This window comes from Protomyctophum parallelum (assembly GCF_964188405.1).
Source record: "Protomyctophum parallelum genome assembly, chromosome: 7".
Taxonomy (NCBI): Eukaryota; Metazoa; Chordata; class Actinopteri; order Myctophiformes; family Myctophidae; genus Protomyctophum; species Protomyctophum parallelum.
The window spans coordinates 51,555,624-51,566,307 of NC_139705.1; the positions used below are offsets into that span (position 1 = coordinate 51,555,624).

Sequence of the window (10,684 nt, forward strand, 5' to 3'; positions counted from 1 at the left end):
GAGAGCTTGTAGATCTGCTATTTTCGGGGCGCAACCCTGCACTCTTTATCTAGTGGAGATGCAGGTGTGTAACGACATGTATTTCTAAACACGTTTGTTCAACGCAAGTTTAGAAGACTTCGGGGGGGGAAAAAAGCAATTCTCCAGAATGCTGCCTTCCTTCTGGCATGGCATGGAGAGGAGAGGAGTGGCATTTATTGCATTTCTTCCACCATGTAGTAAACGCCATGCATTCGTGGTCTGGAGAGGGCAGTTGTTTTACAAACGGGTAAAAGGGGGCAGGGGGGGGGGGGGCTGAAGCCCCCTTTGATGTCTATGTGTGCACGTCGCTGATTTATTTTTACCTCGCCCATTCCAGCAACACCACCACGCACCTGGAAACTACATCATGATGATTTAACAAAGCCAACAACACCACCACGCACCTGGAAACGACATCATGATGATTTAACAAAGCATAATCATGCTCTCAAATGAAAGTAGCCTATATAGCCTTCATAATATGAACGTTGCACTGAGACGCTCAATCAACTGTGTGCCCGACCCATTCTGGTTGGTGGTGGCCCCTTATTGTGGAGACTATACCTTTTTACATTTACTGGACCGGAACCCCTCTTGGTGTTTTAAGCATTATGTTATACTTTAGCTATTGAAAAAATAGGAGATCTACAAGCTCATAGCGCGGCACTAGCTTGCAGATCTGCTAAAAAGACAATTAAATCGTGAAAATGTGCCGCAAATTTGTAATATTTATTAACATTTTTAACTCAAATCTTTGCTTCTGGGGGGGTCCCTAGAACAGCATATTTTGAGATGGGGGTCGGCGGCCAAATACAAATAATGTTTGGGTGTCCTTGACATGAAATAGTTTGAGCACGCACCACTGACATTAGAAACATGAGGGTTTTTTCACAAAACAAATGATTTAGACAGACATTTGTAGAATGGAGGCTCAGGTCTAAATGGGGTGATTTTCTCCTTTCCTGTACCTTTTTGATGTCCCTGACATGAACAGACATGTCCACGCCACGCCACATTGTGATTGGCCCTCTCAGTTGGCAGCCAGAACCCCTAAAAGTTCAGGGTTCTAATTCTGGAGGCCCTGTGACGCTCCGGGGGGGCGGGGCTTAGGACCCACCGTTTAAAGTGTGTGTGAAATCTCACTTGGCGTCTAGTCTCTCTGTCGGGGTTCACACGGATTGATCTACTATTTTTTCCTGTGGATATTTGGGGGACACAAACTAATCCGCAAACATGGTAAGATCCTATACAATTGTGGAAAAAATATGTCCAAGCATATGCTATGATCAACCAACACTCAAGTTAACATTTATAGCCTACAACTTGTTGTTTAATGGGGTTTTTTTTAAATATATTATATAATAATAAATGCATGAGAAATTCAAATGATAAATGTATAACCTTGCCTGGTGGTGCATGTTTTGTCCCTTGAAGGATTATCGTGAATTTATAGAAAGCTATATAACATTTGCTAATGGTTGGTGACACTATCAACTTTAGCCTAGTTTAAATAGTTTAATTTATCTTACATGATTGTGGTAGCCTAATTAAGAGCCTTGGAAACATTAATAGCCTACATTCAGTGGCTGTTCTATTCTTTAGTGTACAGAGCTCCCCTTTAAGTTAATCCTTAGTCTAATGAAGTTAATGAATACTCAGGGCTGAGTGGGGACTAAATTAGTGCCCATGGGGAGCATCAGGTGGCAAGATGCGGCTCCAGGGTGCGGATTCTGCTGACGCGACAAATTCCATGGGATTGCATATCCCCGTTGCCTTATACAGAGAGACTAACGTGTTGAGCCTGAAATAGCCGGGGCTCATTTTCACCATAGCCTCTACAAGAAGGCCTTAGAACAGATGCTACAGTGGTCGATAGAATATATAGACCACTATAGCCTCCAGGAAATGCATCTCCATTATTTTCTTTGTAATATATTGAATTATATTAAAAGAAAATAATCGAATCCATGCTATTAACAACATGGCTAAGATAATGATCAGTGACAGTCACTAAGTAACAACATCTTATTGTTTAGTAGGCTAATTGTGTGTTTTGCCACTAATTATGGCACGTGCAATGTAAGGCTATCAATAATACAATACAAAAAAAATGACAATTAAGGGTTTTGACGGGAATAGCGTAGGCCTATAGGTGTGCGTAAAATGGGCCCATCTTCTTGACAATGAAGTGCCAACAATGTCCTGTTTTTACAGACTGACTCACAACAAGAGGCCCGCTCCTACCTGAGCGAGGAGATGCTCGCCGGTAAGTGTAGGCCTAGAAAAGCCTTGTAAACGGGTCCATACTTACATATATACAGTACATTTTCCACCACGATCACAATGCCCTGATATTCATCATCATACGGACATTTTGATCCGTTTCTCCAGAGTTCAAGGCTGCCTTTGACATGTTCGACACTGACGGCGGCGGAGACATCAGCACAGCCGAGTTGGGCACCGTGATGAAAATGTTGGGCCAGACCCCGTCAAGAGAGGAGTTGGATGAGATCATCGAGGAGGTCGATGAGGACGGTGAGCACCTGGATAGATTGTCATCAAATTATATAAAAAGTCGATATTTTTTCCTAAACGTCTATTGAAAACTGGTGCGCAATTACGCAATTTACGCACAAGGACATGCGGCACTTAGGAGCATCAGGCCGCAGGGCCAGGCTGCGTTTGTTTTCTTTACCTGCTGTGTGCGAACAGAACAGTTGGACAATGAATGATGTGACTTGTTTTGGACCTCAGGCAGCGGTTCCATCGACTTCGAGGAGTTCTTGGTCATGATGGTGAGGCTCCTAAAGGAGGACCAGGCCGGCAAGTCTGAAGAGGATTTGGCCGAATGCTTCCGTGTGTTCGACAAGTACGTGTGACGTTTTCCTTGCTTTCCTGGGTGTTATATATATATATATATATATTTTAAGACAGACATGTCATACAAATCTTTTCCTCTTTCTCTTTTGTTTAACCCTGGGTGTTGTTAATGAACGCAGGAACGGAGACGGCATGATTGACAGAGAGGAGTTCGCCCAGATCATCCGCAGCACCGGGGAGGCCATCACAGAGGACGAGATTGACGAGCTGTTGAGGGACGGAGACAAGAACTCTGACGGCATGCTGGACTTTGACGGTAGGCCAGGCCTCCTCACTGTGTTCAGTTCATAACGATGATCCTCCTCACTGTGTTCACTTCATAACGATGGTCAATGTGCTCATCATGCAACATGAAAACAAAATACACATTTTTTTTATTGCCACAACTCAGTATTTATACCCTGTTCCCTCTTGTTTATCTGTCCAGAATTCCTCAAGATGATGGAAAACGTGCAGTAAAAACACAGAGACTCATGGACATTCCTCCTTCCCCTATCCCTCTGTCGACCTGACGCCCCAACCCACAAACACTGCCCCCTACTGGTTCAGTCCCCAACAGACAGCTAGGGCACCTCCTCCCCTATCCCTCCTGTCCACCGTACACCTGACGCCCCAACCAAACGCTCCCCCTACCTCCCTCCTCCTCCTCCTCCTCCTCACCTGTCCCCAGCAGACAGCTACAGGGCAACCTGGTAGGGGTCTATAGCTGGCCCGGGGTAATCTAGTGAGAGAGTGGGGGGCGACACGCTTTGATCTCGCCGCAAAGCGGGGTGCTATGTATGGGCTATATAGTTCCAAACATTTGGAACTATCCCATTGTGAGATAGAATGAGCACTTCCATTGTTACGATGGGAGTCAACGCTATAGTGTCGCCACTCTCCTACTAGATGACTCTGAGCTGGCCCTAACTCTTCTCCAGCTTGCTCCTGTCTGTGTGCACAGGACGGCTCATCGACGCTGCCCTGGAACTGTTCCCCCGTGACAGGACAGCGAGACTGGGATGAGGAGATTCACTGCACACACACACACAGACACACACCACTGTGGCGCATTGGCATAGGTGACCCCTACTCATAAACACCGCCGCTAAACCTCTACTCTAGATGTAGTCTAGAAGATAAGACTTGTTGCAGCCTTGTTATCCGCTGCGTAGACCAATGCATACTCAATAGTATACATACAACCATTTAACTGTATACAAAAACAAAGTACAATTTGATTGAGCAGATAAATAAATTAATAAACACATGACTTTGTGTAGTTGGTCTGACATATTTATGGTCTGTATTCAGATTTCTTGTTTTGAGGAATAATCAATAAAATGTTTGTTTCTTATTTTTTCATTTTGTTTGACCCACAATAATCTTTGTCTTTGTTTTGACAACGTGCGAGTGTATTTTAACCCCTTTTGGTATTATGTTACACTTTAGCTATCGAGAAATAGTAGATCTACAAGCTCGTAGAGTGGCACCGAGTGCCACGCTATACGAGCTTGTAGATCTGCTATTTATGAAATCTTTGAATGTATATTCTTTCAGACTCAGAGTGAACGGTTTGAACTCAAATCTTTGCTTCAGAGAGGTTCCTGAAACAACATATTTTCAGATGGGGGTCGGTGGCCAAATATATTTCTTGGCCTTTCATGTCCTTATTTAGAAGACATCTTTTACATTTGGACATCAGCCTAAATGGGTTAATATCACCATCAGATGCTCATGACGGGACGGTCATTGGCACCGAGCCATGAGACATGTATGTTGTTAAGGCTCATACATAGTCTGGATTTACGGTGGTGGGGTGACCGCCGAACTACAACATGACGTCACTGAGCCGCGGTGAAGAGCAAACCACCGCCACCGCCACAGCCCTTCTCTCTGTTTTTACTCACCACCGCTCAACGTTATTTCAGCGGTGGTGACCTCACCACCAGAGCGGTGGTCACCTCACCACCGAAAATCCAGACTATGAATAGGCCTTAACAGGGTGTGTCGAGAACAGCATATACAATCTCTGAATCCTCAATTGTCAGATTTAAAATAAAATAAGTACTGTTAAAATGCTAGAGAGAGGCCTGGGAATACATGGTAAGGTATGTATGTATGTAGTAACATGGTGGATGGTGGTTTAACCCAGGCCTTCCCAAAGAGGGGTCCAGGGACCCCCAGAGGTGCTTGGAGTTCCAGAGGGTCCCCAGCTAAATGATAGTTTGGAACCAAAAGGACCCTTATGGGTCTGTAACTGTACAAATGGAACCAAATGGACCTGCATTTGTACGCTCTCAAGAGTTAAATGAACATTGATTTGACAATATAAATCGGGGTCCCAGAGATAGAAATGCCACTAAATGGGGGTCCGTAGACTAATGTGCATGTCAAACTGAGGGACCCTCAGTTTGATTTCAAGGACCCTCAGTGAGGTTCCTTGAAATAAAACGGGTTGAGAATCAATGCTAGAGCCGTAAACATCTTCTCTTATGGGGGGGCCCTGGCACGTCTTTTCTAATGGGGGTCCGCGGGCGAATTATTTGCTTATTGTGTCAACAGTAAACACAAACATTGTGTAACACAAACACAAAGGTGAGGATGGAAATTGTGATTGTATGATGACACTTTTAGTAATAATAAATTATAAATATTTGAAGTTTTTTATAAAACAGGTCAGGATTTAGAAGACTTTTTTTTTTTTAAGAATCGACCTCAGTCCTAAATGGGTAAAAAGAAAAATCTTAATGGATTCGTACCATTTCTCGTTAATTCTATATTGTATAAAATTAACACAAGCTACTTCTAGAAGTACATTGCACCCATGGGGTGACTCCCGCTGATCATGCTGAAACACACTAACCAAGGTGGATGTTTCTTTATTCCAATTACGGACACATAACATAATGGTGTGTCACTCCGTCATATCAATGGATTCATAATGCAAAGCAAATAAGAGCTACCTATACTTACAAATATTAACATTTCTGGGATGGGCTGGATGTGACAAAACAATTGGGTCTTTGAAGCCGTTAGAAACAAACAGGCTAACATGAAACTAATCTATCCACATTGAAAACACGTGAACAGCAACAAAAAAAGAAGCCCTGGTACATTAATTTATCCATTTTAACCAATTCTATTTAAAAAATAGCAGATCTACAAGCTCATAGCGTGGCACTCGGTGCCGCGCTATGAGATCTGCTATTTTTTTTTTATCGAGAAACATGTGGCACAAATCTTTTAATATAAACTTTCAGAATTCAGAGCGTTTTAAACTCAAATCTTTGCTTCTGGGGAGGTCCCTGGAACAACATATTTTCAGATGGGGGTCGGCGGCACATTACGTATATTGACATAGAAACATGGGTTTTTCAGAAAACTGGATTTAGACGGTATCTGGTTTAAATGGGTTAAAATGGATTAAGCCCTGTCAAATTAACACAAAACATTATTACTGTCTGACGTGTGTGTGTGTGTATCATAAAAAAAAAAAAACAGTGTCTTTCTTTCGGTTCTTCAATCAAGAGCCATAGTTGGCCTCGTCGAAGGCCTTCCTCGCCCTCTTCAGCTCCTCGTTCATGGTCAGCAGGTCCTTCACCCGGGCGAACTTCCGGGGGTCCTTGCGGATGAGGAACACGATGTCCTCCACCTGCACGCGGCCCTGCCGGCCGATGGACATGGCCTTGTGGGTCATCTCGGTGACGAACTCGATCACCAGGTCCTCCAGGATGTCCACGGACTCCGTGTAGGGGTTCTGGTCGTCGCCGAAGCCGTACATCATGCAGCGGAGCTCCTTGGAGAAGAGCCTCTTCCGCTTGCCGTGGCCCGACGCGTCCAGACCGCCGCCGTCGTCCAGCTCCTCCTCGTAGCCCGCCTCGTCTTCCTCCTCGGCCATTTGGTCGTCTTGGGAGAATTTACATACGTAGAACTTATTATATTATATATATATATATACACACACATGATTAGAAAATGTGACGTCAGTCATCTATGAGGTTTCTATGACGTGTTGACTGAGTCCAAATTTGGGCACGGTTTCAGTCGGGAGGTCACAGGTTTTTTTTGATTGATTGAAATATTTATTAACAGTAGAATTAACGCAGAATTACAGTACATTTCAAGCACAAACTCAATACAAAGACTGTTAACTGTGAGTGGACGACTTCATAAAGGAAGCAAAAAGAAACATATACAGTGAGGGGAAAGGGGGGTCAGAATCATTAGAACATATATACCGCTATATATGGGGCAGCGGTGGCCGAACGGTTTGCGGAGCGGTCTTGATATCAGAAGGTCGCTAGTTCGTATCCCCGGACCGGCACATTAAAATTACCACCGCTGAAGTGCCCTTTGAGCAAGGCATTGAACCTCTACCATGAAATGTTCTATGAGCAGGGCCTGGCTGTAAACAAGTTCTTGAGCTTAGTCCAGTTACCCTGGGTAAACATAGTACCTTTCCTTTCCTTAGTCCAGTTACCCTGGGTAAACATGGTACCTTTCCTTTCCTTAGTCCAGTTACCCTGGGTAAACATGGTACCTTTCCTTTCCTTAGTCCAGTTACCCTGGGTAAACATGGTACCTTTCCTTTCCTTAGTCCAGTTACCCTGGGTAAACATGGTACCTTTCCTTTCCTTAGTCCAGTTACCCTGGGTAAACATGGTACCTTTCCTTTCCTTAGTCCAGTTACCCTGGGTAAACATGGTACCTTTCCTTTCCTTAGTCCAGTTACCCTGGGTAAACATGGTACCTTTCCTTTCCTTAGTCCAGTTACCCTGGGTAAACATAGTAACTTTGCTTTACACACACCCATGATTAAAAAATGTGACGTCAGTCATCTATGACGTTATATTGACGTATGACTGGGTCCAAATTTGGGCACGGTTTCGGTTAGCCTCGGGAGGTCACAGCCAGGTCTGAACTCATTGACTGAATGAATACTTTATGAGCAGTTTGTATGTAGAAGGCTGCAAGCACAGCCTAATTTCCAGTTTATTTCCTGCGATATGATTTATATGAACGGTGCAGGAAAGAAGAGAATATGTGAAATATAGTAAATACAGTAGAATACACGGTCTGTTAAACTGATTTATCCAAAGAAAGCCTGCTGTGCTGTGGCGTGTTTCCAATGGGGGGGGGGGGGGGGGGGGCTTTGTTTGGACTCACTGACTCAATCCATCGAAATTGACTCCCATTATCAAATAATCCAAGTTGGATTTATAAAATATAAAACATATGGAGGGTTAGCATACGAAAGTTTAGTTGGCGCTGATCGGTGCAGTGGGTCGAGCGTTTTTGCGAGACAAACACACGTTGTACACATTAACCCATTCTGACCTGAGATCAGATTCATACGAGGTTTCCACTGGACACACACTGGTCTGATTAACCCATTCTGACCCGAGATCAGATTATAAAAATGTCAGTCGTTCTTCGATTTTTTTTTTCAAAAATAGCAGACCTACAAGCTCATAGCTACAGAGCTTGTAGATCTGCTATTTTTCAATAGCTAAAGCATGACATGATGCCGACACCAAAACGGGTTCCCGTTCAGAGTCCATCTCTTTAGGCTTTACAGTCAGAATTAATGTCGTAATTAATGATGTGCATTAATAGTACAAAAACAAACACTCCGGATACATAGTATAAAACACATAGTATAACTTTACCTTTATAAGCGAAAGGTTCTCAGTCTGGAAAAACTAAACAACAAAACAAAACAAGCTTCTGTTGTTTTCTTTCAGCCAGCCTTCAGCCTTGTGAGTCGTGACCCACTTCCGTTTCCGTTTTGCCGTGTTTTCTTCTTCTTTAGGTGTTTTTTGGCGGGTTTCAATCGTTGCTTGTGATAGCGCCACCTACTGTACTGGAGTTTGTTTTTGATTGATTGATACATTTATTAACAGTTTGCAGAATTACAGTACATTTCAAGCACAGCTCAATACAAAGACTGTTAACTGTGAGTGGACGACCCAATTAAGCATTACACTTGTTTACAACAGGGTCCACATTGTTCAATTCATCAAAACATTTAGAGACATACAAATAGACACTTCTATGTAGTTAAAGAACAGAACAGGATTTCATCATATATAGGAAGCAAAAAGGGAAAAGATACATATACAGTGAGGGGAAAAGGGGAAAAGTGTCGTATGATTCCCTAGATATTACTTTGTTCACTATAATTTATTACACTATCTATTATTAGTATTATTATTATCACAGCTCAAGACCTACTTAAACACTTTTAATTGATCTTTTAAATTCCTTGTTATTCATGTCCGACTCCTCACTGTATTGCGTTATTGCTATTATTTTAATGTTTTATGCCATGCTTTTATTTTATTTTTTTCTCTTCAGTGCTCTGTAAAGCACTTTGAGCTGCATTTCATGTCATGAAAAGTTTTTATTATTATTATTATTATTATTATTATTATCATTAGTAGTAGTAGTAGTAGTAGTAGTAGTAGTAGTAGTATTAGTATTATTATTAGGCAAATATAGAAATAACACTTAATTATATTAACGAGGCTTACGTAACATATATTAAAAAGTTAACTATTATCAGGATCACATTGAATCGATGATTAATCATATATTCTTCAGATATTTCACATCTTCTCTCGTTCACGGCACTGTTTTTATGATCAATTCCTGTTCTGTAACTACATAGAAGTGTCTATTTGACAACAAAGGTGGACCCTGTTGTGTTGTAAACAAGTGTAATGCTTTATTGGGTCGTCCACTCACAGTTAACGGTCTTTGTATTGAGTTTGTGCTTGAAATGTACTGTAATTCTGCAAACTGTTAATAAATATTTCAATCAATCAATTCAGTTCATATCGCAGGAAAACAACTGGAAACCACGCCCCCTAGTGGATAATTATGATACTGTTGTTTCTTACTGTTTGTCCAGTAGCGCATCTTTCTGCAGCAAATAATAAATAATGACCTTATGAAAGTTATTTCACACTTATTGACACGTGACTTTTTAAGTGGAAGTAATTATTTATTTTATTTTAGTGACATGATAATCCATAGACACCGGAGTGTACTGTCTGTCTCTGTCTCTGTACAGTTAAGTTACAGTACAAAACAAAAGCACCCATATAATATATTCCAAATCTCGCGAGATCATTGATAGTAGTGTACGTGGGATCATTTGGGGGCACATTTCACTTTGCAGATTGCAGATCCGTTCTGGAGCGGATACAGAAAACTGTTATTGGCGTGTGCATAAATGACCGGATACAGTAGGCGGTCCTCAGACCGGATCAGAGCGCTTGATCAGTAAACAGAACCAGGTTCTGGGGGGGTGGTCTATTAGTGTCAGTTAAATAGTCAGTTAGTCTGTCAGTTGGAAGATGAACGTGGCCCATGCAGAACAGGCAGTGTCTTGAAGGATCTATTGTTTGTTGTTCATCATGTCCATATCATGATTCATAAGTAGGTGACGCCGCTAAGTAACCAGACTGTACTGTACTGTACTGTACTAAACTCATGGTACAGTGGATTTGATTTGCTGCATGCACAAAGCTGATGTCAACAGGGCTGCTGGCAACGTTAATAGGGGCAAAAGTTAGCCGAGATGATAACGGAACCGGACTGTGAAAAGTTACAACGGCAACGATACCATATGGTGAGTTCATGTTATTCATCTGTCTGTCGGCGGCTTAAACTCTGAGAGTAAATTAACAGGTTATTTGATGAATTAGTCAGTTGATTAATTGAAAATGGTGCACCCTATATATTGTAAACAAGTGTAATGCTTTATTGGTGTCGCCCTGCACTCACAGTTAACAGT

The 10,684-nt window shown here is 42.2% G+C and overlaps 2 protein-coding genes across 3 annotated transcripts; one reads left to right on the forward strand and one right to left on the reverse strand.

Moving 5' to 3' along the window:
• The first annotated feature begins 1,132 nt into the window (after positions 1–1,132).
• Positions 1,133–4,237, forward strand: LOC310861199 (troponin C, skeletal muscle-like). The gene is made up of 6 exons (XM_083768548.1): positions 1,133–1,257; positions 2,236–2,287; positions 2,413–2,556; positions 2,776–2,890; positions 3,021–3,157; positions 3,329–4,237. The coding sequence occupies exons 1-6, from the start codon at positions 1,255–1,257 to the stop codon at positions 3,358–3,360; spliced, it is 483 nt and encodes a 160-aa protein (XP_083624674.1). The 5' UTR covers positions 1,133–1,254; the 3' UTR covers positions 3,361–4,237.
• A 1,383-nt stretch (positions 4,238–5,620) lies between these two features.
• Positions 5,621–8,654, reverse strand: taf13 (TATA-box binding protein associated factor 13). Of its 2 annotated transcripts, none has more exons than XM_083770177.1 (2): positions 8,553–8,654; positions 5,621–6,789 (listed from the first exon to the last, which is right to left on the reverse strand). In XM_083770177.1, exon 2 carries the CDS (start codon positions 6,779–6,781, stop codon positions 6,407–6,409), a length of 375 nt encoding a protein of 124 aa, XP_083626303.1. In that variant the 5' UTR covers positions 6,782–6,789; positions 8,553–8,654; the 3' UTR covers positions 5,621–6,406. The 2 variants fall into 2 exon arrangements, with proteins under 2 accessions (XP_083626303.1, XP_083626302.1); XM_083770176.1 differs by having other exon boundaries at positions 8,548–8,582.
• Between the last annotated feature and the right edge of the window lie 2,030 nt (positions 8,655–10,684).

Excerpts from the sequence above, each read along its gene's own strand:
- LOC310861199 (XM_083768548.1), top strand. Across the intron at positions 2,557-2,775 it reads CGAGGAGGTCGATGAGGACG|GCAGCGGTTCCATCGACTTC; the intron begins GTGAGCACCTGG and ends TTTGGACCTCAG. Across the intron at positions 2,891-3,020 it reads TGCTTCCGTGTGTTCGACAA|GAACGGAGACGGCATGATTG; the intron begins GTACGTGTGACG and ends TAATGAACGCAG.
- taf13 (XM_083770177.1), bottom strand. The coding sequence starts at position 6,781 with ATGGCCGAGGAGGAAGACGAGGCGGGCTACGAGGAGGAGCTGGACGAC.